Source organism: Schistocerca piceifrons, chromosome 6, assembly GCF_021461385.2.
Source record: "Schistocerca piceifrons isolate TAMUIC-IGC-003096 chromosome 6, iqSchPice1.1, whole genome shotgun sequence".
Taxonomy (NCBI): domain Eukaryota; kingdom Metazoa; phylum Arthropoda; class Insecta; order Orthoptera; family Acrididae; genus Schistocerca; species Schistocerca piceifrons.
In genome coordinates this window covers 331,258,762-331,285,681 of record NC_060143.1, presented here as the reverse complement: position 1 = coordinate 331,285,681, position 26,920 = coordinate 331,258,762, and the positions used below count along the sequence as shown (strand labels likewise).

Here is a 26,920-nt window from a genome sequence, read left to right as displayed (position 1 = left end):
GCAGATAAAGTTATTGAAAGCTTGATTATACAAACAAATTTAATGTGGGAAGAAACCAGAGAAACATTTATCCAATTTTTGTAGAAGCTGTTGACTATGTTATTGAAGGGTTTTGCTTTGGCAACTAAGCCTGGAATGTAATTAAAACAGGTTTGAATTTCTGTACACGTCTCATGACAATCCAAATGGAGTTGTGATGGCTTGAGTCTTGCTAGAATGAGCAATAACAGATATGTATTTATATTACAATGGCAGATTTCAGTAACATGTGTATGGCTCCCACTACACCATCAGAAGTAATGTTTATCATAAAACCTTTGTATTTTTTTTTAATTAAAATTTAGAAAAGGTAAATTAAAGAGTGTTCGTCTGATTTAACTGTGTAAGCAGTTATTAATTACAGGAACATTTCCCAATTGGCTGGAATATGCTGAAGTTAAGCCTCTGTATAAGAGATACAGAAATACCATAAAACATAACAAATTTCACTTTACCGATCATTCATGAAAGTTATGGAAAAGGTTATATTCATAAAAACAGTTTATCAATTACCTGATTACAAATAATATCTTTACAGTGTCACATTTTGTATTTCTAAACAGTTGAAATATTAAGAAAGTTATATACACCTACAGCGGAATAAACTTAATTCGCTAGACAAAGAATTATACCTACATGTATAGTCTGTGATCTGTCAAACATATATGACTATGTAAATCACAATATTTTTTTTGTGAATTAGAATATTCTATGTTACAGGATATGCTGCAAAATGGTTAAAATCATATACAACATCTCTGACAGGAAACAAAGGTTCTCAACAGGAGAGAGTCCTGTATCAAGCAATCAGTCATCACACAATAGGAAACTAATTACATGTCCGACAAGGTTCCATCTTTGTGCCCCTATTTTTTCTTGTACATATTAATGAATATCTTGAATGACTGCATTCAACCATGTGATATTGTTCATCTTGTTGAACTATGCATTTTGAGAGAACAAGTTCCCATCTTCAGGTTCAATGAAACAGAAATTTATTAAAAATCCAACACCATGTCTTTGTCAACTGCTCATGAAACATTATAAGTTCTCTTGTTAACATATTGAAGTACAGCACAGTGCAACAAAACTGAATTAACCTTCTTCCTCCAATAAACATATCCATCACCATGTTTTTGTCAAGTGTCCAACAAACCATTAACACTTCCCCGTGTCTATACCTCACACCATGTTTTTGTCTTACTGTAAATGACTAACATCATCTAATAGTCAGTGCATGCTGGTGACATGCAGGCCACAAACGTCTTCTTCCAGCCAGCTGCTAGTGATGGCTGCACAGTACGCACTGGCACTGCAACTCCACTGGGTGAGTGCTGTTGTCAGGTGGAGTGACTGAGGGGCCAAAAGAGGTGGGGAGAGTTGTTGATGGGATGCAGACAGCTGGGAGGAAGAGGCAACAAATGCCCAGGATGGGAATGTCACACTGGTGAGACCTTCTAGTGCAGACAGTAGGAGTTGTGCACAGTGCTCAATGACTTGGAGGAGTGGATTCGCATAAGCAAATAGAACAAGGGAAGGGAAAGGCTGTGGAAAGGAGGGTCAGTGAAGAGAATTAGTGAGGTGGTGCTCATGGGGGCAGGGGTGGATGTGGTTTCAGGATAAGGCAAGCAGAAATTGAGAGCAAAAGAGTTAGAGAGGACTCAAAGACATATCACAAGGACAATTCCAGGGAAGCTGGACCAGTTACAAATAATTTAGACTCACATAATTTCAGCTTGAACTATTGAATTGTTGCTAAAATATGTTTCCATATGACATTATAGAATAAAAGTAAGGAAATAATTCCAACATTTTTGTCACCATGTCCAATAACATCAACATCCCAGGTAACGATACATTTAGCTCCTCCATCATTTCTGTGATATGTTCCTCCAAACTGAATCTAGGGAAGCTGATGTTGGGGGAAGGACCAGATGGTATGGGCTTTGAAACAATCATTGAGGTCAAGTATGATGTACTCAGCTATGTGTTCCATCACTGGGTGGTGAACTCTGCTCTTTGCCATAATCTAGCAATTGATCTGAATGGACAGCTGATTTGTGGTCACACCCATCTCCAATTCCCACTCAAATGTCTATACCTAGCTAAGAATCTCTCCATAGATATATCTCCCATTTTCCTGCAGCCTCAGCACATCTGCCTGCTACTAGTTTCCCAAAACATACAAACCTTACCATCCTCAATGCCCTACTGTAGCTGGTTACTGTATTCCCAAGAAAGAATCTCAGCTCTTGTTGACTACTACATACAATCCAGTGCACTCAGCCTAGCTTTCCATATAAAGAAACAAACTCCTTCCTTATTGTTTTACACATTGTGACACACTCCTCCACTTACATTCAAATATAAATGTGATGATCATAACTGAATATCTAGAATTTGGAAAGGATAGTTTGCTACTCACCACACAGATGAGGTGTTTGTAACAAAGCAGAATTGGTCCACACCAAGTTACAGCACATGTAATTTTTTTTGCAAATATTCTTATCCAAATGTTAATGGTGATTTATGATAGCACATGTTACAAAAAATGCCAATTTTGCATAAATGGAAGTCTACTTTAAACCTTATTATTCAGGTCACATTATTTACTGTTCTGGTTGTATTGTAATAATTAGCTTAACTAGAAATGCAGTAGTTCAAAAGTTATTGCAATTATAAAATTTTGTACAGCCAGATATAAATAAAAGCACTGTAAGCTAATACATAAGATCTAAGTGAAATACCCTATTCACCACAAAGAGTAATTTCCCCTGATTTCAGTAATGTAATTATATTTACCCAAACTTACTTAATTTATAACATATTGTTACTTAAAGATTTAAAGTAGCACAAACTTTTGGAACAGATTATGACCAAAGTACTGCAACATTCCAGGATTTAGTTACATACTTCTGTTAATATGAAGTTTCTGCACCCAGTGACACACATATTATGTGACAATCTTCACTAATTAAGAATTACATAATTTTCCATAACTAAATTTCATCATTCAGTGTGAATGCCATACTTGTAATCCAGGAGTCTCAGTTTGGATATATAGTTTGGTTCTGTACATTTTCATAGCTATTGCTCATATCCAATATTTGTTAAATCAAACTTGACCATAGCTTCAGCTGCCAATTAGGAATGAACATTTTAACCTGTGGGATTTTCAAACTGTAACTTAATAACCAAAACTGCCTAGAATTGTAGTGCGAATCTTTATAAGGCGGATGCTCATGCCATATCAGTCCGTTGGCGTGCAATTTCAGCTTTGACTTCAATTCAGTCAGTCTGTGTTGAATCTCAGCTTTGCTTTCACAAGTGTTAGCATTGTATTGATTATATTGATCTCATCACTGGATTATGTTTGTTATTCCTTCAGCACCACATTTCAGTTACAGAAAAGTATGCAATGCATCTTGTATTTGTGTTTATTTATTTATATCAGCCTCAGGAACCATTATATTGCAATATAACGTTACATAAGCAATATCGTCTGAACTCATATGCAAGTAGTAAGCAGTATGTGTTAGAATGGTAGTAAAACTCTTTGAGTATATGTGCAATTACTGCTACTGTATGCTGTGGAAAGATTATTAATATCTTGTGTACCTGTAATATACTTCAGAACTGGGTAGATGGTGATTAATAAACTGCTGTTGCCACTATTAGTAAGGATTTGTAATAAGTCACTTGTGAAAAGACTAGCAGAAAATGTGGCATTTAATGTTCTTTTGTATGATTTGCAAATGTATGTTTTCCTTATCTGTTACAAACATTTAAACTGCATCAGACCTGGTCATCATTTATAGGAAATCAGTGACATAAATAAAAACAGAAAGAATTTTCCACATGAAACTGTAAAGCAAATGTTTACTTTTCCTTTAGTTGGACATATAATCCTGTCACATAAGTTTTCATATGGTGAACCAGCGTGAATGCACAGCCAACAAGTGCAGATACTTGGTGCTGAAATGTGACACGTCAATTTGCAGACATGCACAATGAAAATGACTGCTGAAATATTTAACCTCTTGGACAATGTAATTTTTCACACAAGCACAACTCACACACATGTAGCCTCTGATCCCAGGTGCTGGGGCCTCAGACAATGGCCTTGTGTGTTTGAGTTGAGCTTGTGTGAATGTGAATGTTTTCAACCTGAAAATAAGAATTTTGTTGAAGGCTTAAATATTTTAGCAGTCTCTTTTATTGTATTATTAGGAACTGAACTCCTCAATGTGGCAAGTAGCAATCTATCCTTTCCCTAAAGTTGTTATTCCTCCCAGAATTTCCACTGTTTAAAATTTAGGATTTGTTACATATGCATACAATGCAACACCTGAGAGTGAACGCACCAACTGCAGCAGGAGCAGTTGAGTTAGCAACCAGCTTATCATAGAGCGGAGTGGGCAGACACAGACAGTGCTACAGTACTAGAAGCCTTCAGCCAATGAAAAAATACCAAATGGTTAACAAAACAGAAATACACTACGAGTGCTCAAAGGGAAACAGTGGGCTTTGTGCCTCACACACAGTGATAACAAACTGCTGGCACATGATTTGGGAGCTGTTGATAACATCTAGCAGTGTAGCCCAATGCTAGGAGATTTTGCTGGAAAGTATCTTGGCACAAGGGATTATTTTGTTTTATGAAACCTCAAACGAGCACCACTATGAAGCGTTGGCTTGGGTATGACTGGTGCAATGGCTCCACGTGTAGTGGGAAACACTGTGAGTGCAAATATAAGGCCACAGCACACCACATGTGTAGGTCACTCAGACATGAGATAGTCAGACAAAGGGACTCTGTGTCAGTCAAACCTCAGGCCTAGACTTAGAATTTGATCTTGTTCTGCTGCTCAAAAACTTAGCCTTGCACACCTCTTCTGTGGCAACTTTGATTCTGTATTGAGTTAGCTCCAGTACCTTCTAGCATTCATGTAGGAAGTTGTTCCTATTCCCTTGTCTGAATTTCCTTAACCAAGTTCTTTAACTCTCAAAATATGCAATTGGCCAGTACCACTACACAGCTAGTCTACTGTCAAGCAAAGTCTAGATTGCTTCTGCAACATGACAGATTCTTTGGAGTACATAGAACATTCAAGGCCACACATGGATTAATTCCTCCTATTCTCTTATGTTCAGCAAAATGTGGAGAGATACTAAACTATTGTTTAATCAAAAAGATATGATGACAAATTACAAAGTATGTGGGGCTATGCTTGTAGGAGTAACTTACTAAAGAGACACCCTATTTTCAACAAATACACCATATCTTCCAACCTTCCACATGGGACAATAAAGTGACAAGGTAAAGGTATATTAATTAAAATAGACACACACACACACACACACACACAGGGCGAAGAAAAAATACTACACTTGGAGGTTGGTATGTGATTCCTCATTGAAATTAAAGACAAAAGTTTATCTAACATAACTTAGTCCTGCCAACAGGTTCAACAGAAATCTAATTTAAGAAAACATGGCTCTGGCAACACTATAACTGCATCTAGTGTGGCCAAGAACCAGTAGCATCAACTGTGAAATGTGCTGGAGCTGTCCTATTAGCTCTGTGAGAAAAGATAATGCCATGGGGAATGGATATGCAGACTCATCAATGTGAACTCGTGCTTGTGGTAAACTTTTTTTTTTCAGTTAAAGCATCAAATTATATCCAGTTTATGGCTCCACAATGCAGAACATTGTATATTTCTTTCTGTTACTGTTATCTTTCTTTAAATGTTAAGACATAATACAAACTTCTTACAGACGTAAACAATCAATTTGTTTCATTGATAAAGTGAGTAGAAAATAATAGTAGATGCAGTGACATTGCATATATCCAGTGAGGTATAAAAAACACAACAGATAGGCTACATTAGACCCAAAAAGTGGTTGATTCTCATCAGTTTGGAACATTTCAGAATTTACAACATAAAAGAAAATAGAACATTTGAACATAATACTCTATTCCTTGACCATTTGTCGGCAGACTGTCAAGATATTTTAATACATTACAGTAAACTCAAACTGCTAATATTTACAGAATTAATACACAGTTCAGAATGAAACACACTTAAGCACTTTTAATGAATTTATCATACACATATTACCTAATGTTAACTGTTGTGACCAAGTGCTGTCAAAAATAAAATCTAGCAGACATTTTTACTTAAGCTGGTCACTGTTATGATATTAATCTACAGAGTAGAAGGAGTTTCCTACCAAAAAAATCTTTCAGGCTTGTTTAAATTGTGCTTAATCTGAAACCAAGTTTTTAATGGTTACTGACAATTTATTGAAAATGTAGGTTCCTGAATATTGGACACCTTTTTGAACCTAGGTAAGTGATTCTTGGTCATTCTGTGGATTACATAGATTTTTCCTATTCCTACTATTGATATTATGTATTGAGCTATTGGCTGGAAATAGAGGCATATTACTTGCAACAAATTTCATTAAGGAATAAATATACTGAGATGCAGTGGTTAGTATACCCAACCACTAGAACACGTTTCTACATGACATTCTTGAATTTACACCACAAATTAGTCTCATTACAAGCTTTTGCACTCTAAAAACTTTTGATCAATTTGTCCAGAATATTGTCACATATGACATAATAGAATAAAAGTATGCAAAGTATTTTTATACAAACAATAATTTCATTTTGTACGTTAGATGTCCAGGCTTATCCTCACAGTGCGGGTACGTACACGTATGAGCAACGTTCACTTTAGAGAAGATGTTAAAAGCAACCACCTTGTATTTGCAAACATTTTGCCACTTAACTGGATCTTACTTTACTGGACTCTACACAACATAATTGCATACATCTTTGGTGAAGCGGTATGCACATGTGCTATTAGGTCATGTACCTCCATGGGTGGCATACTATAAACTTGTTCATAAAGTATCCCCACAAACAAACATCTAGTGGATTAAGGTCCAGAGAACACTGAGGCCAGAAACTGGACTCTCATGAACAGGCCATTTCCCTGGATATGCTTCATCTAAATAGTTACACACATTCATTCCAAAGAGTGCCCATGTACCATCATACTGAAATCATAGCTGTCACCGAATGCTAGGTGGAGTGTTTTCTAATGCATTAGGCAAAGTATTGCAAAGAAACATATGTTACAGGGCTGCATTTCAATTTGTCCGGCAACAGTTTAGGGCCCAAAAGCAGTTCTCCCATGGTCACAGCCCACAGGTTTATGCCAAAGTATGCCTGAAATCCATGTTCACAGATGACATGTAGGTTGTGCTCTGACCAATAATGGCTATTGTGGAGGTTGAAAACCTTCGCAAGTGAAGCTAGATTTGTCAATCCATATCATGTTATTTGTAAAGCATACATTATCTTCCACTTGGTGCAAAAGCCATTTACAAAACTATACTTGTCAAATGTGGTCTTCTGGCTACTGGTGTTGAGTTAATGTCTATTGATATGGGTGCAGTTCTTCATTGTGCAACACTTCAACAAGTCTTTGAGAGATCTGAAACTGCCTTGCAATATCAAGGGTACTTCACTGAGGTGATTGGTGAGTGGTTTCAAGAATTGAGTCCTCTGTTTGTTGGGTATGTCTAATCCTTGTACCACCTCTGTCCATTACATGTGGACGAAAATTACTGGCTTCCTGAAGGCATTGCTCCAGGTGACAAAAAACATTATTATTGGGCTGGCACCTTTGAGGGTATCATACAGCATACACATGAGCAGCTGCAGCAGCAGCTTGGTTATCAGATGTACCCAGCACCAAAAGCATATTAATGTACTTATCATTTGTGTAATCCATTGGGACACTGTCCTACATATACTCGACAAGACCAGTCATGGTTGTGTACTGCATGCTTGGTAGAAACAAACAAGCAGTTTAAAGGATCCCACTGTCATGTGATAGGCTATTGCCATGTGCCACAATGGTGTCCTTCTTGTAAACAATGAGAACTAGGAAATAGACATCTAAAAAACTAAAAGAAGTAACATGATGAGGATTCGAACCATAACACCATAGTGGATGTGGGTTTGTTGTCCCAGCAGTCTACGTTTTTCATCATTATTATTATTATTAAGGAAAAGAGGTGATAACAAGTGGTATTACACAAATAGTGTAACAAATAATGGAGATAAACTGCTTCCCATTGTATCACATGTTGTAACCAGGCACATCTCCGCTTTTTTTTTTTTTTTTTTTTTTCAAGACTTAAAAGTAGAAGAGGAATCAAAACACTTTGAAAAGGAAACAACTCAAAGTAAACAAAATACATATTCTTTTGGGTTTATGATGATATCATCCTCCAGGCACTCTTCACTAAGGAAATGGTATGTGTTATCGAATAACTAAAGGAAAGAGAGGAAGAAAAGGAAAATCTCCACTGGTGGGTGAGTGTAGGAGTGGCCCTCTCTGGCAGTTATACCTCTGAACATTACATTTTGTAGAACTGAAGGAGATAACCATTTCATCGTGGTCACCGTGCGCCTCTTCATCATGTTCAGCATCATCATACCTGGGACCTGCCACTTGCGTTGAGAATAATGCGCTATCCAGCAAATTAGAAAAGTATTGTTGGTACTATGGGTTGCAATCACTGTATGTAGTTGATGCAGTTGATTCCGGAAGTCCAGCACATTCTTCAAGCCACTGTGAAGCAAATAATGCACCATTTGGGCACATAGCCATGACACTGTGTTTGTCTTGGCTCATGGGTCATATGTTCTGCACAGAAAAAGGGTTAATGGCTTGTTGTCCTATGCTTAGAAAGAAGGAAAACATCTTTACCACACTTCCACAGAGAGGCCACACATAAGATGGTGGGCGTTGTCGTTTCTAACCCGACACACATAGCATAATGGGGAGTTCAGCATATTGATCTCAGGGAGGTGGGATATGGTGACTTGTTTACCATTATGTACCAGGTAGCATGTTGTAAGTGGAGGCTACTGTAGCCATTGTCACTACCAGTAAAATTCTTCTGTGCTGTTGTCCTTATTTTCAATATATAAAATTGTCCGACATTTCAGCCATTATTGCTAGTGGCCTTCCTCAGGGCTGTGCTGAGATGGCTGGCAAATGAGAGAGACTTCAGCTAAAGTATCTCTCATTCAGCAATCAGCTCAGCAGAGCCCTGAGGAAGGCCACTTGCAATACTGGCCAAAACATCAGACAATTTTATATATTGACAATGCAATAAACAGCCAAGAAGAGTTTTATTGACTGGTTGCACATTGTTCATCATATCGGATCTTGAAGAGTAATTCCGTACTGAGGAAGTATCCAAATGCTGCCAGTAGGCATCAAGTGACTGTCTTCAGCATCGGAAGAATCTGTGTGTAGTGGAAGTTATGTAATGCCAAGTAATGTTTATGTAGGTGACCCATTGAATCATGTCTAAAGCGCGCAAACCATTTGCTCAGACACCATTCCAGGTGGCTTGGAGCAACCACTTGAAGTTCACCACTGCTGTGTGTCACACATCATTTGTGAACATGATCCCCAGACACTTTATACTGTCCTGTATCTGGGAGGGTGTAATGTAGTCAGCATGTAGTCCAGTGCGAATATTCAGATGACCAATTTGGCCATGTTCATACTGCTATCCGTAGCATCACTGTATCTGTTGATCCAATTCAGTGTCATATTTGTGTCATTGCCAGTCTGCACCACCAGTAATAGGTTGCCCGCATATGGCTTGCATTGAAAACTGTGTCCGCATGCCACTAAGCCCTGTCAATCATGGATGAAGGCTGCTGAGAAGTGTTTCAAGCACCAGTGCATATATAATCATGGATAAAGCACATCCTTGTCACACTGATCTGTTAAGAGTAAAGGGTCCAACCAACTGTCCATTCACAAGCCCTTTAGAGGTGACTCTGTATAGTAACCACATCACTGTGGTGATGTGGGGTAATGGAAACTTCATTTGTGTGTGGCTGACCCTGTCAAGGGCACAATCCAAGTACATGGATATCCGAGCTCCACATAGGTGACATGCCTTTGCCAGAGCAGTGGAATCACGGCATTTGCAGAGTGCCTCAGTGAGCTACATGGGCTGGTAAGGTAAGATGGCTTGTAATACACATTCTTGTGTACATCCCAATGCACTACATGATGTGACAGTGTTGCCAGTTCCTAGTTTTCATACATTTTTCAAAATACATCTGATTTGATTTTGCTAGATAAACTTTTCTCTTGAATGTGGATAAGGAATCGCATGCCGACATTCAAATAAGTGTGGAATTATATATATGCCTTAATTTCTCACTTACTTTTGCTAGTATTTGAGGTGGTGCCCCTAAAGGAACAGTGAAGCTTGTTGTAGATAAATCTCCTGCAACCACTAGCTGTGCGCTCACATTCAGAAGTTCCATGTCTGCAACAGAAAATTTACTATTCTCATACGCAAACTTTTCATTAGAACAATCAAAATTTACTGTTTTTCAATGATCATTTAAATTAGTTAAAAGCATAGAACACCTGTACTATTACACCTCCGAAGGTTAGTTACTTGATTAAAGCAGAATGGGATGCAAATCTCCATTTCTTATTCTTGATGTCATTACATCTGAAGTGCTTTCAGACCTACTTCCCTGCTCAATTTAATTGTTTTTCCAAGATCCCACTTATTAAAAGTTATGCACTAGTTCATTTGGAGATGGGTGAGTGACAAAATGAACCTCAACCTTATTAAAGGAACTGACCTGGAATTCACATTATGTGTGTAGGTAGGTTTTGGATGGTGGCACATGAAAACCCAAGTGCCTGCATGTCCCAGACCCAAGATGATCAAATGTTCTGATTTTGCCCATCATGCATATTGTGTACTTCAGTGTAACTTTGAGAGGGAGCACAAGACCCGACAATATTCTAGTCACATGATATGATAAACAATTTTATTCACTGTTGTGACATGAGCATTCTCATTCATTAACACTACAGCTATCTCTCGTCCTTTTCCCCATGAGTATTACAAAATGTGATTAGAGTATCATCAAGCATCTTACAAATATAACTGAGAGAAATAGGGAGTAATTTTTGTAGACAGCAGTGAGCCATTTGGGACAGGCCTAAGACCTTATGCATGAGTGGTGTTTATGTTTACAGTGATACCTAAAGGTGTAAAAAAGTCTAAACATAATTTCAGTCTCAAACATTTTTCAATAGAGAAGCCTTCAAATATTTTCAACTGACACCTCATTTGTTATAAACGATTTTGAGCTTCATTCGGAAGGACATCAAATGTTTCTCTAATTTATTTTATTTATTATTTTTAAACAAATTATTTTATGAAACATTTGATTGTATATGTAGGGTTATTCAAAAGTTCTGTCCCAGAGGACAAACAAAGTGAACTAGAACTCCACCATCAAACTTTCAGGGGTGGGGCATGGACCAAAACAAGCAAACAAGTCAAGTAAACTTGGGCTCTAAAACAGATACTTTAAGAACTATGAGTACTTCTTTATCTTGGGTACTGTGAAACAATCTCTTGTACTGCACGCTCATTACTTTCCGTATTGTGAAAGATGCTAGAATGGACCAATACAAGAAAAAAATGTTCAGTAAATATAGGATCTAAAAGGCATACCTTATGAGCCCTGAGCCCTTGTTCATCTTTGCTACTGTGAAACATATCTCATCTACTGAAAAAGTGCTCTTAGCTCTTAAGGTAAGACTTTAGAGCCTTTGTTTACTGGACTTTTTTTTTGTCTATATTACCACCTCTGAAAATTTGTTGGTAGAGTTCTAGTTTACCCTGTTTGTCCTATGGGTAATGACTTTGGAATAATCCAGTACATACAATCAAATATTTTGTGAAATGATTTGTCTAGAAGTAGGAAATAAAACAAATTAGACAAACATGTAGTGTTCATTTGAATGATGCTGGAAATCATCTACAGCAGATGAGGTGTGGCTTAATGATGCACATTATTTTGCCTGTTTTTTTTGAAGGATTCTCTACTGAACAAATTTTGAGACTGAGATTATGTTGAAATGTTTTACACCTTTGAGCATAAACATAAAAGCAAACACTACTCACAGATATGCCTTAGGCCTGTTCCGACTGACCTATCTATGGCATTCAAGGCAGCTTGAGGGGCAATCTGTGATTCACATAAACACTGTGGCAGTGATGAACGAAAAACAGTTAAGAAAATCAATTATAAATAGTACAGTGCAGGAAATAATGCAAAATGCCTAAAACTTCAGATGTGAAATGAAGCCTGTCTACACCAACCACTGCTAGCAAGAGAGGAAGGTGCAGACTATGTAAAGAAACACCAATACCATGGAAGATGCCTTGTAAATAAAAGTGAAATGCATCTGGTGTAATTCTTTTTAATTACATTGCAGTCAGCTCAAGACAGATAACCTATAATAACAGATGTTAACAGCTGCTGCGGAAGACGGCCACACAAACAAACGTATCCTCTTTAAAATTCTAATATTCTAAATTAAATATTGAACTTTAACTCAATCAGCACCTCATTTGCTGTACATAGTTTTGAGCATTTTTCCAAGACATATCATAAGTTCCTCTAATCTATTTCATTTCTTACTGCTAAACAAATCATTTCATAAAACCTTTGACCTCCTCAAACATTTTCTTTTTCATATAAATTCTTCAGGTATTCAATTTTTTCAATTCCTTACTTAGTGGCCTATTTGGATAGTCAAATATGCACTATCTGGTTCAGAAAAATTAGGGCAACAAAAGTTTAACATCAGAACTGGGAACAGAATAAGCATAAGAGTTCAAATAACGAATGCAGTTTCAAATGGGTCAAAATTATGCTTACAAATGAATTTTTAGTTAATAAAGTTTCAGAGGAAGATAACTGATTACTCTAAAGAGAGAAATTAGGCTTTTTGAAAGAAGTATGTCTTTTTGTAAATAAACAGTTATTAGCTCACAAAATTTTTATGATCACATGACATGTAAACCACATAAATATTGATATCTCTCAAAACAAAATGTTTCTTTAAAAACTACCTGGACCATTTGAATCTGGATGGCTTAAACAAACTACTAAATGATAAGTGTTAATTGCAATGTTTTCTACAGGTACAACTTAGTAACTACTAATATATTAAAGGAAATTAGAAAAAAAGTCTACAGAATAGACTGCTAGCAAATGATGTAATTCCACCTTGTTAGGTTTCAATCACAAAATGAAATTGAAAGAGCAGAGTATCTTTACAAATAAGAGTTAAAAAACAAACCTACAGTGAAAAGCATTTAAAAAATCATGTAATTATAATAGTGGTGATACTTACTAATCTGAAGATTGCTACCAGTCTTTAAGTCAGAGCACATGGCATGGATAGACTTGTGAATGTAGATCAAGAGTTGGTCCATGTTCTTCAGTGCCTCATTTTCATCTTCCAAGGATCTGATGCTGTATGATGTTAGTTGCATAAATGTCATGTACTGCAACCACAACAAAAATAAAACAAAATAAAAACTTGTGTAATATTGGTAAAAAGTAGAAATTAGTTTTGAATTTACTGTGAATTATCTATTGGATATTGCCTGCAACCAGTTCTTTAAACAGAATATGAAATTTGCTTAATGATGTATTAAATTTAGACAACCCTGTTGCCATTAACACAGATTATCAAACTATTTATCCATGGTTACTACATGAGAAACTAAAGATGAAAACAATAAACTAATACAAGGTGTCTGCATAAAAATGCAGCTGTTTCCAACACCCCACAAGTACTAGGGATATTAATTTAAAAAGATTCACAGCTTGGCTGTGCTACTTATGCCCAATCTTTGGTAATTCTTTCATTAAAACATTAGCCTGTTGCTTGTCGGTCATCTTGACACTTAAATTTCCTCATTAATTAGGTCACAAATGTAGTGATGTCTCACAATGATGTGTCTTGTTCGAGTGTGACGTATACCATTGTGACTCAGAGCAATGACATGCCTACTGCACGGAACAGCCTTATTGGTTTTTCACTGTATTTAATGCAAAATTCTTGGAGCAGTCCTTGAAGGTATATTACATTGCAGTTGATAAGTCCATATATTTGGCTTCTATAATTGACAGAGTTATGGTCTTGAATTCCATGAAATTGCTGCTCCTGCTAACTCAAAAATAGAGTGTAATGTTGATTGAGATATGATGCATAATCAGCATTGCAGAAACCTTCAATCAAAGTTGTTTCACTTTCCCATAAAGTTAGTATTATCCTGTCTGTACCTTTAATGAATTTTTAGTTAGTCTGACTGCTTGCCAGGGGATTTTTCAATAACTGAAGTTGAATTTACTTACAAACCCCACAGGGCACATTCTTGAGCCTTGAGCTGAATATAAAAGTGAACTAACGGCTTGCTGATAACGAATGTGATATAATGAAAAGTTCTTTCTTGTCTGTTGATTTTTTTTCCGCATTTTTATAACTTTAAATCAGTTTGAGAGAATGTACAACAAACTGCTATCTTGCAAATCACATTTCTTGTGTTTGTCTTATGAATATTCACTCTGATCGTAACTAATTATTTTGTGCTTTCTATCTTGTTTTATCTCATGCAGAGACACCAAATGAGTTCATCCTACATCTCTTATCTTAAATTGGTTCATTATTCTATCTTTGTTTCTTTCTTCCATTTATTGTTTCTGTTTGATATTAGGCAAAATGGGTATGTTCTACTTCTCAGTAAATGTGTGGATCATATTCTAGCTTCCATACTGTAACATATCACTTGATGGAAGTCATGTGTTGAAAAGTGTCTACCACACTGATGAATGCCAATCTTAATTGGTAAAAAGTTGCAAACTTCAGAAAAGTTTACAGCTTTCAACACTGGAAAAGTTGCAGTGGAGAATAAGCCTACATTAAAGGAGAATTACATAATATGCACACTTAATCCAGATGCAGAAGCTCATGAATAAGAATTTTGGTGATCATAATCTAAACAAATGTATTATCAAACAGTGAAACACTTCACTCCTTTAGGTTCACTTTATGTAATGTTTCTAATTTCTCATACTAGATATTTGATGTCTATTTTAAGCCATAAATTGTCTTCTTTTGTTCATTAACTTTCATCTCCTACTTCTTCTTCATGCAGCCTAAGGGCTGATGAATCTAAACCTCTTAATTGAGATCACCATATCCATATAGGAATGGGATTCCAAGAACCGCATGTTCAGTCTCAAGATAAATTTCAGATACTAAAGCTAACAACCTATAAAGTAAAGAATGATTAATCAAAGTCCACTCCTGATACCTGGGAATAACCTTCTGCACCAAAATGAGCCTTAGATCATTCAACATCACCATCTGCCATTTCTTTCAGACAAAATGAATGTTATAGCCTCCAACAGCTTCTTTGACTTTGAAAATTCGCTTCAGACTGAGTACCTGTGGTGGTAAATTGATCAAAGTCCAACTATCATTTTCAGGTAGCAGTTTACATTCATCATTTAAGGTTTTTTCCATTTTTACAATAATTATGATTCATCATTCCTTAATACCATTTTTTTAGGAACTCAAACAAAACAAGTAAAATCATCATTTAAATATTTTGGGTCTGGTTTTCTTTGAAAGGATTGTTTTATAATTTTTGGCTGTACAGGATCTGTATCTGAATGTTGATTAGCATCCCTATTGACATCACAATTCACTGTCTGCTCAATGTCATGTCATGTCAATTAAAGGTGAATTACATTTTGAGCAACATCAGCAGGCTGTGCTGGTCTTGGTGCTGTTTAACCAATGTTAGATATTGTCATCAACTGTGCGCCACCTGTACTATCAAATCATATTATCTGCAAATACAAAGGGACAGAACTGATATGTTTGTCAAAGATTAAGTTTTATGCTCCTTCTGGTGTCGTGCTCACAGTCACATCTTTGTGATCTCTCAGGTTTTTGTGGTGTGATTGATCAATGGTGTACTTTCATATGTTGATCCGAGTTGTTTCCATTTTACATACAATATTTCAATGAAAAACCCAATCATCTTGAGGTGCTGTGAGTTGTACTGTTATGTCTACTTGCTGCCTGGACTCCAATTTGTCTATGAGCAATTGTTAGTTTCACACCATTATTTACTGCTGATTGTGAGTTCCATTCCTGATGTCCACTCTACCCTTTGATGCTCTTTTGTTTTTCAGAGCATTAGTGCCAAAGATGAAGCCTTGTTTAAATTGAAACCTCCATTATTGTTTAATAGGCTTTCTAATATCTCTGTTTTGATAGCGTCCTTTATCATACTACCTAAGAAACTTTGTATTTGTACTGTGGTAATAGTGTCTTTGTATCTCATTCAAGAATATATTCGAGACAGCGTTTATTGAAAGATGACTTGCTCATTTCTTTTTGTCTGATGTGCTGCTGATGTTCCTTGTATCTTTCCTTGACTGTTCTAGCAGTTTGTCCCACATAAGACAAGCCATATTTACATGGAGTGTGATACATAACTGGCTTTTAGAGTCCTCTACTAAAACAAAGAAGACTTTTTATATTTGTTAATTGGAGTAAAATATACTGATGCCATGTTTCTGTAGGAGCCTACCAGTTTTTTCGATATATTGTGCCAGCATAAGATAAATCGGCATGTCTTGGCTTCCCTTTCTCTGTCTCAGTCTCAAGCTCGTTCTTGGACATTAATGGTTTTGCTACTCCCGTAAGTACACCATTTGTTGCATTTTTAATTTTTGATGACTTGTACATCACGGGCAAGCAAGACAACGGTCTTTGGTGAATGCAGATCAATTAGAAATTAAACTTTACAAAATTCACAATATATTGAAACTTTGTTTGTTGCTATTTTGATACTATCTGCTAATGATCAATGCACATAGATTTAGAAGTGATGCAGATTCGTTCGACACCCATTCCAAAATTCTTTGGGAGTAATGCTTTGAACAGTTTTTGTTGGAGACTGATTCATCAGAAATAGATTCATCAGAAATAGATAATATTAAAAGCTTCAAACTGAAATTGTTTGCTCAGTCCTGTATCTGTAATCACCGAACATGCCTTTTCAATGACCATCCGATTCAGGCAATACCCATCAGAATTTTGGTTTGGTGTACAAGAAAATGTCACAGCACATTGATTTCCACCTGCCTTTAATAATGTCTTCAAACACTGAAAATTATTCACAATTATCTATTCTTAGTGTCTTAATTTTTCAACCAATTTCATTTTCAGTTTATGCCTTATACACAATGAAATTATCACAGTCTTGTTTTGATGCTTATAGAATGTAACCAAATGATTTTCTTGAAATATAATGGGCTCCTTCATATGAAGCCATGTACAGTGGATAATGTACAGTGTGATGTACTACATAAATTAGATATTTTGCTCTCCTACTTCATTTTTTTGGAGAATGTTTTTATTTTATGCAAAAAATACAAAATCTAAACTGATGTGTATCCATGTAAGCCGATCAACCACTTTTCCAATCAATAAATGGGTACTTGTATGTTTAAAATGTCTGAGTCCTCAATGCCAAAATTTGTGACTAACTTCACAGCATCTGCATGATAACAAATATCATCTAATTGGCACATATTACCTTCTTGAGTTGCAGTTTGTATTAGTGTTCTAGAGACAACTATACAATTCGTATCACACATAGCATAATGTATATCATAGAACAATACTCATAATCAAAGACCTGGGACACATACAACAATATTAATCACTGTTGGGTGTAAACAAAACAAAACACGTGTGTTTGAGTGCACATGCATACACACACACACACACACACACACACACACACACACTCACACACACACACACACACACACACACACATGCATAACTCATATGCACATAGCCACCGTCATCACCGAGCACTAAGGCCCAACTGCGACTGCATCTGAGGAGAGCAGTGATCTTTGCTGGGTTGGATAGTGGAGGTACAGAAGAGGCTTGAAATGGAGAGTAGAAAGGATAGCAGAGTAGGGGAGGAAGATGTTAGTGCTGCCTTTGGGAGGGTGGTGATGTGATTCCTATTTCCTGCTTTACATCTGTGAGCTGTTTGTTAAATAAAAATTGCAGCAGATTATAAAAAGTTGTGCTCTGAAACTAGGATAAACAGTTGTTATTTTCAGCAGATTTAGTGGCACAATAACATTGTCAGTTAGCTAGTTTCATGTTCCATGGATCATTTTGCATGATAAATCCTAATAATGCAGAACATGTCACTTTACATAAAAATTGCAAATTAATTTGTAATGATGGCTGTTTGCTCAGCATTTATAAGGTTTGGCTTTTTTTCTTAAATAAACACAGAGATGAGTTATTAATTCCTACTCACCACCTTTTACACATTACAATAACACAAATTCTCCTAAGAAATAGAAGGAGTTGTCAAGGAGACACCTTGTCAGTTTGTTTACAAATCTTGCTTTGGTGTCTGTCACATTTTATATCACTTGGTAAGTGATCAAAAATTTTCACTGCAGCACTATGCACCCCTTTTTGTGCTAAAAACAGCCTTAATGTGGAGTAATGAATGTTATTTTTCCTTCTGGTATTGTAATTACATACATCATTATTACTTTTGAACTGTAGTGGATTGTTTCCAACAAACTTCATGACGCAATATATATACTGTAAAGCAGTAGTATGAATGCCCAACTCCTTTAAACAGATGACTGCAAGACGATTATGGGTGAGCACAAAATATTATTCTTACAGCACATTATTCCACATGACACTAGTCAATGAGAATATTCAAAATACACACATCAAAAAACATATGAAGACAGTAACTGTTCCCGAAAGAACAGATACCGCTGATGACCATGCAGCTTCTCTAGAATAAATGATAATTAATTGAAACCCTCAGCTGCTGATAGGTGTTGTTGATATACCTCGATGGGGACAGCTGAAAATGTGTGCCCTGACTGGGACCCGAACCCAGAATCTCCTGCTTACATGGCAGACGCTCTATCCATCCACCTTGTGTTGCATAATGTGCAGGAGCACCATGATGCAGCCAAACTCATAAATATCATAGTCTTCATAAACATACCCCTACAGATCTTGTTTGTTACAACACGCGACTGAACATCTGAGATTTCAAGCATCAACTTTACGTTACAAATTACTGTAGGTGTACTTAATATTTTACACTGTAACAAACAACATTGATTAAGCACGAGAGTTGAAACTTAAATAGTGGCAACTATTTATCCACAACCAACACAAAAGAGTTACATGTTTGCACCTGTTACTGTCCTTCAAAGTAGTCACCAGCATTGTGTAGAACCCATTGCCAGTCATGTGGAAGGCGTAGTATACCATTAGCAGAGCCTGTTCTGTTAATGGTGCGATTGGAGCAGTCTAATGCCTGTTGAATCTAAGGAACAGTTCTGAAGCAAATGCCATGAAGTGGTTCCTTCATCTTTGGAATCAAATCAAAGTTACAAAGACTTGAGTCTGGGATGTATGGTGGATGGTACAGCACTTCTCAGTCCCATCAACCAAACAGAGCAGCCACAACTTGAACCGGTGAATTGTCGTGCAAAATGATGGGTGGCTTGCGCAGAAAGTGTTGCCGCTTCTTTCGCAAAGCTGGTCACAGATGATGCTCCAAAAATGAACAGTAATACTTTGCATTGACAGTCTGCCATAGAGGAACTTAATGCGTTAGGATAACACCATCACAGTCATAGATGAGAATCACCATTACTTTCACCAAACTGGGGCTCTGATGCACTTTTGGCTTTTGCAGCGACTCATAATGATGGCATTCGTTGGATTGGCGTTTCAGTTTTGGCTCGTACGATGTGGACCATGTCTCATCCAGTGTTGCGATATGGCATAAGAAAGCCTCTCCTTCATGCTCACAATGCTCCAAGTGCATCGTAACACATTCATTTCTGTCAAGTCATGCGGAACCCACCATGATGCAGTTTTTCACATGCCCAGGCATTCCTTCAGGATGTGAAGCACAGTCATACGTGCTAATCTGGTTTTGTGAGTGAGCTCATGAAGCATATGTCGTTGATCACTGTCCTCTAATATGGCATCAGCATGCACTTCTTCTTCAGAGACACTAGGACACCTGCCCGAGCATGTCTGCCACAGTTTGCTGACCTTCGTTGAAGGCTTTTACCCAACATGCCACTGTCCTGTATGGCAATGCCGATTCCCCACACACATCTTGAAGACCTTGATGACACTGTTGTGCTGTATAACCTCTGGCACATTCAATCTTGATCCAACTCCGTTATTACTGTTTCGAAAACATAGTGACACCATTACATTAGACCGCTTGCTCACAAGTGACTGTGTTTCCCTTGATTGTGCGCACGCCAATGACATGGGATGGGCGAGTCCATTTGCTCAGAGGTAACATAACAACAACAATGGGTGCTATCAGCGATAACAGAAGATTCCATTGCATAGTGTCTCCAAAGCAGTGTTGCCACTATTTAAGCTCCAACCTACATATTTGTTTCTATTTTCAGTTGTGCAAAAAATAATAGCGGGTTTCCATTTTAAAAAGCATAAGTATGCATTGAAAATCAAACATCTCTGCATTTCTCAATGGTTTGTGTTAACCAATTACAACATCTCCTCTCCTCACTTTTGGAATGCGGAACTGGTTATTCCGTGTTTGTTGTGGTTTGGAAGGTGTTTCCAGTGGTAGTGTTACGTTACTCACCCTGTATATTTCAGACAAGACCAGGCGTATTATTTGGGGACAAATCTTTATTACTCTATTGGAAAAACCACCAAAACCAGACAGGCTTTTATTTTTGATATAATGCATAATTTTCTTAATTTCAGAAGGAGGAGTTGCTGATACATTGGTGTGACTGAATTTTATGAGAGTTACTTTTCCAACACACTGCTGTAATTATTCTCTTGAACTGTTTCTTCCTATGTTTATACTGTATTTAAGAAATGATTATTAAATATGTTTGCTACCTAGGACTCACCATTTATAGCCTGTCCATTCAGTTCAGTAGTGCATTTTGTGTGTGACTGTCCTGTCTCTTGTATCCCTACATTCCATATAGCCTTAAGTCTGTTGTTGGGATTACTGATTTCTAACATTATGTGCATGTTTCTTGATTTTATAGTAACCTTTTTTAGTAATTTTGAGTACTTTTCAGAGTTTGCAACTACTGCAGGATTTCTACCTGTTCTTGCCAATGAATCCAGTACTCTTTTCCTTTCACAAGGTATTATAACCCTCTTAGTGATTCATGGTTTTTTACATGGCTGTTTAATGTCTTGTCTGATTAGTTTATGTGGAAAGCTATTTTCAACTAATGATACAAATTTATCATGGAACAGATTAAATTTTTTTTTAGCATTTGGTTCATTATAAATTTCATTCCAGGTCATCTCTTGTAAACTATCTTAAAGCATTTGTCGTGGAGTCATTAAATACTATAATTGATTTCCACTGAGGGGTATTCATATTGCAGGGGAGCATGTTATTTATCCCAACTAACTGTCTGTCATGAATCAAGAGAGCATTTGTCACTGGGTAAATAGTTATTTTCTTGCTTTGAGCTTCACTATAGAAATCATTATTAGTTGGTATATGAAGATGGTATCTGTTCTTTCAGACCATCTTCATACAGGTAAGGCTTACCAACCAATTATCTTCTTCAGTGGGGATGCACTCACATTGCTCAAACTCTTACGGGAATCAGTAGATTGACTGCCGTGAGTAATAAGTATAGTGGGCAGGGGCCCTGCATCTGTAGTGTGTGGACAGTAAGTTGGAAGTGTGGGTCTCACGGGGAGCATGCCAGAGATAAGTCCCTGCAGTCACACTATCCTCTGTGTTCTCGATGGCTTAGTCGGATAGAGTGTCTGCCATGTAAGCAGGAGGTCCTGGGTTTGAGTCCCGGTCATGGCACACATTTTCAATTGTCCCCATTGGTATTTATCAATGCCTGTAAACAGCTATTGGTCTGGATTTCATTGTAATTTCATTATTAGTTGCGGTCCAACTGTCTTTATATGCCCATGCTGAAAAGTTGGTTACTGAAATTAAATCGTAGGATCCAAATAAGGTTTAAACATCATTCTTTCTATCAGAATCATTTAGAAAATCTAGACTGAAGTCACTATTAACTGCTTGCTGCTGTCCGACAGATAGCACAATAAGGAATCCAGATTCCTAATAAAAAGTTCAAAATTTCTCAGTGGGGATTTATATACAGTTATAATTAAAAATGAACAAAAGTATCTTTCAATATTAATTCACTAGCACACACTTCCACGAGCTGTTCACTACAAAATCTACTTGTTTCAATGTTTTTGAACTCGTGATCAGTTTTAAAATATGTTACAACTCCTCCATTTCCCATATTACTTCTACATGAGTAAGCTGCTGGACTGTACTCTTTTTACATGTAACTTACCTAACCCTGTGACTATGTGGTGCTCAGTAGACATAGGATGGCTATCTTTACATACCTCACTAAATTTTCCAAACAGACAAGAGACAAGCTTTTCTACCTTATTACTCAGTCCTCTAATATTTTGATGAAATTAAACTAATCTTGATTTCCTGTACATTCTTAAGCATTTTGTGGGGCTCTTGTATTATTTTGACTTCTTTCAAAACAAGACGCTTGAATCCTGATTCTAACTGAAAACAGATACCTCTACCGACACCAGTGATGGTGCGAGCCCCCCCCCCCTCCCCCTCCCTTTGTTATCTGTGAGAAGCTCAACCTGCCTATCTTTCCATTCCCCTTCTGGTGTAGGCTCTGTATATATTATCCCCATCTTCCACTCTCAAGTACAAGTGTTCATCTTTTATATACCAAAATAAACCTCTTTTTATTAAATATGAGATGCTCCTACTATTATTTTTTGATCTTTTTACAAGATGATGATGTTAAATCTGGCCTTTTGTGGGGAGCTAATATTTTTCTTAATTTATGGCCAAATTTTGAGTTTGATGTCCTGCAATATATGTTAATGAAATAAACTCAGTCACTCGAAAATGGCCAAAACATAGGTCATAATTAAATAAACAACAATACAGTCAAATGGTGGTGTGCTCATTTAAAAATTATTGGATGACTGGTGCTCAGCAACATCAAAAACTGTTCATTGTTTCATGTTTGAATGTGTGGGTGAGAGAGTGAAATTGTAGTTTCATTATTAACAAACCTGAGTGGCAGTGTAAAATTAACTATTAACAATTACTCTGAGTGAAACTGATATCCAAATTCTATGCACTTCCAGACATACTGTTCTATAAGTGGCTAACTTATATCAAATTTATCTACATAGTAGGTCCTGATTCATAGTGAAGAATAATATGAACATGAACTATGAATGTGTCGGTACTCTGTCATTCATATACTCTCGGATGCAGCAAGTACTACTGTTATAGCAATCTTGGGTCAACTGAAGAATGGGTTAGAACCCATCGACTTTGACCAACAACATCATAGTTTACCCATAGATATTAATGTCTTTATTTTTTAGCCATAGATAATATATCAATTATCTTCTGTAGTGAGGTGTCATCATTGTAAACTGAAATAAATGAATGTGTTTTTAAAAGAAAGGCTACACATTGTGTATGATTTTTGATGCTTGTATTAATTTAAATCATTTGTTCATTCCAGTTCATTTAGTACTCATTTTCATTCTTAGTGAGTTTGAGGTATTTTGGAAAAATTGTTTTTCATTCTGGACAATTTTTACTTTTTGGCCTTTTTTTGTAGGTGTGGATTTATCTATTCCTATAAATATGGAAGACTTGAAGCAGGGTTTGTTAACTGCAGCCAGGAATATAAATTTTACAGTCATCGCTTTTTTTACCTTCACTAGCACTAGTATTACTACGATAATTTTCAGTCAATACTAGTACTATCAAAGGCAAAAAGACTGATATATCAAAAATTTGTATTCCATACTTCACATGACCTATATAGGTCACCTGAAGAATAGGATACTAGTGCTAGCAAAGACGAGAAAAGTGACATGTGTAACACTAGCAGCCTTTACCTCAGTTGAACTAAGAAGGTAGTAACCTGGGATACAAATATTACTTATGTCACTATTTTTTGCCTGTGCTAGCACTAGTATCCTATTCTTCAGTTGACCTATATAGTTTAACCGCAGTATGAGATACAAATTTTACATATGACAAGTTTTCTCCTTTACTAACATGAGCATCCTATTCTACAGTTGACCTACATAGGTAAACTGAAGTACAAATTTTACTGTTGTAGGTTTCTTATTGGTTGCTGGTACTACTGAGATAATTTTCAGTCAATACTATTAGCACTGGAAAAAAATCCCATGTTTCAGCTGACCTGTAAAGGTCTATATAGATCTTACAATATGTCATCTCTGGTGACTTCTGACATCCTGTTCTTCAGTAATCCCACAAACCCTTGCAGATGTAACGTGTTTCATTAGAGGACAACATGCCTCTCAATTACATTTCACTTATTATGGTAGATCTGTTTTCTTAATTACATTCAACCCTTTTATTTACAGAATTGCTTTATTTATTTGTTTCTTTGCATAAGAGATTACATTGAGAGAGGAAGAGCAGGACCATCTTTGAGGGCAACATATCTTCGTGAAGTATACAGGCCCTAGTTTATGGTGCTCATGACACATAACAAACATTAGGTAGCGATTACCCTACTGCATGCCCTAATTAATGTAATTTGTTTGGAATTCCTGCTCTCAAGTGACTAACCACTGGCACTGACACATTGCAACAACAATAAAAATTATTTTTAATCATACCACAATGTTTGGTTTAGTCACCATGGTAGTCAGGCAGAATAAATCTCTGAGTAACAAACATCTCCACCAAGCCTGCTAACTTCCAAGTTGTAGCAACAGGCACTTTTCTCATATGACATTTCATTTCAATCTGTAACAGCCTGCTCAACTCACTGTTCTCATGATTCAAGTCAGAGTTAACCCAGGGTTGGTCATGGTGCTGTAGGACCCCCACAATACTAATATTTGTGTGCATAGTTGCTATTCCTATTACATCCAGATCACCCATAATGCTGTAATTACTGTGCTTAGTTACGCTGTTCCCCACTCCACCTACCAGAATAACACGATTGATCCTCTTTGCCAAAATCTTTGCACAAATTCCCTATGCCCCCTATCACTTTGTAATTTGTCTTGTACCATCTGTCCTACACCCCTCCCATCGCTACTATCCAGCACCAAGGCTTTTTTCTTCCGAATCTCTTTTGGTACCAATCTATGCTGAATTTCTTTTCTATAAGTCTGTTGCACCCTACTGTGACCTACAGATTGATGAGGCTCTTCCCGTCCTACATCAGGTAACAAGTCAAATTTATTTGATACTGTAAGTTCAAATGCAGATGATGTTGCTTGTTACCTTTACCCTGTATCCACACTTTTTGTCTATTCAACCCATGTAGCTCAAATTTTGCATGTTCTAACTCAGCCTGAAAGGCACAGAGCTTTCCCTCTGGATTAGCAAGCTCTTGTATTTCTTGCAGAGCCTACAGTTCCATGAGAGAGCCTCACTGAGCTCCCCATTCAGTTCCCCACTACAGGAGGAGGAGGAGATTAGTGTTTTACGTCCCGTCGACAACGAGGTCATTAGAGACGGAGTGCAAGCTCGGGTGAGGGAAGGATGGGGAAGGAAATCAGCCGTGCCCTTCAAAGGAACCATCCCGGCATTTGCCTGAAGCAATTTAGGGAAATCACGGAAAACCTAAATCAGGATGGCCGGAGGCGGGATTGAACCGTCGTCCTCCCGAATGCGAGTCCAGTGTGCTAACCACTGCGCCACCTCGCTCGGTCCCCACTACAGTCACTGAAGTGAAACTCCAACCCACATTCCTCAGATGCCACTCTCACTTGATTACTGAAAGGCAACATCCACATATATCATGAATTGCAACACAGATTACACACTTGAAAAATAGAATTAAATCACTTAACACACTTTACGCTATACGAATTTCCTTTACTTATGAGCTGCTAAAATTAGGCCTACAGATTAGTGCTTCAGGTGCAGAACTCTGCTCTTACTTACATGTGTTAATTAACTTAAAACAATAAAATGTAACTTTTAATGCAATTTTAATGTATGCAAAGTGTATGTAAACATACAACTTGTGCAAAAGTTTACAAATCAAACAACCTAAGTTTCACACAACTTTCCAGAAATATGAACTTAATAATGAATGGATAAGTTGTATTTAAATTACTGGAAAGAAAAACAGAACATACCTTTCTAAGTTCATTGTTCAATGGTTGACTGTCATGTTTTGCTTCTCTTTTTCTGCGCAGTTTCTCCTTGGCCCCTGTAATATAAATTCAAATCTGTTTTCAGTAGATAATAAAAAAATTATAATCTAGGGGCTATTATCAATGTGCTGGCAGGATTATTTGTCTGCATAGGCCAACTTTCAGGTAGCTAAAGTTCCATCGTCTTGAGTATTTGTCTGCTCTTTTCAAGTTTCTAGAGTGTTGCATAGCCACTGTGGATTATAGTAACAAAGGAATGTAACATTTTCTCCAGCACATTCAGTTTAAACTCACCGGCCACATTTTTGAAAATCATTATATGTTCTTGGACATTAAACTTTGATTTACTGATGAGATCATGGCATTTTAACCAACTGATGAAAAATAGATCCTAATGCATCCCTGCTTTACTGTTTTGAGTATAGTAACTGATCCAGCCACTGCTTGCATCAAGTGTAAATTGCAAATAAACATTGTTTACTACCAGATTTCTGACAACATTCTGTCTTGATAAAACTATAGCCTGGGGTGTATTAGGTCACGTTATGCAGCATGTTGAAAGATAAACTCTATCCCTCTAAAGATATGTAAGCATTTTCCTAGAATTATCAGCAGAGTTTGTTATAATA

The 26,920-nt window shown here is 36.9% G+C and overlaps 1 protein-coding gene across 1 annotated transcript in view; it reads right to left on the bottom strand.

Moving 5' to 3' along the window:
- LOC124802759 overlaps positions 1-26,920 on the bottom strand; it is a 428,511-nt gene that overhangs the window by 125,480 nt on the left and 276,111 nt on the right. The window contains exons 22-24 of the mRNA XM_047263751.1: positions 26,274-26,347; positions 13,335-13,488; positions 10,325-10,428 (exon numbers count right to left, since the gene is read on the bottom strand). Of these exons, the coding sequence (XP_047119707.1) occupies positions 10,325-10,428; positions 13,335-13,488; positions 26,274-26,347 (332 nt within the window). The remainder of the gene's footprint in view (positions 1-10,324; positions 10,429-13,334; positions 13,489-26,273; positions 26,348-26,920) is intronic.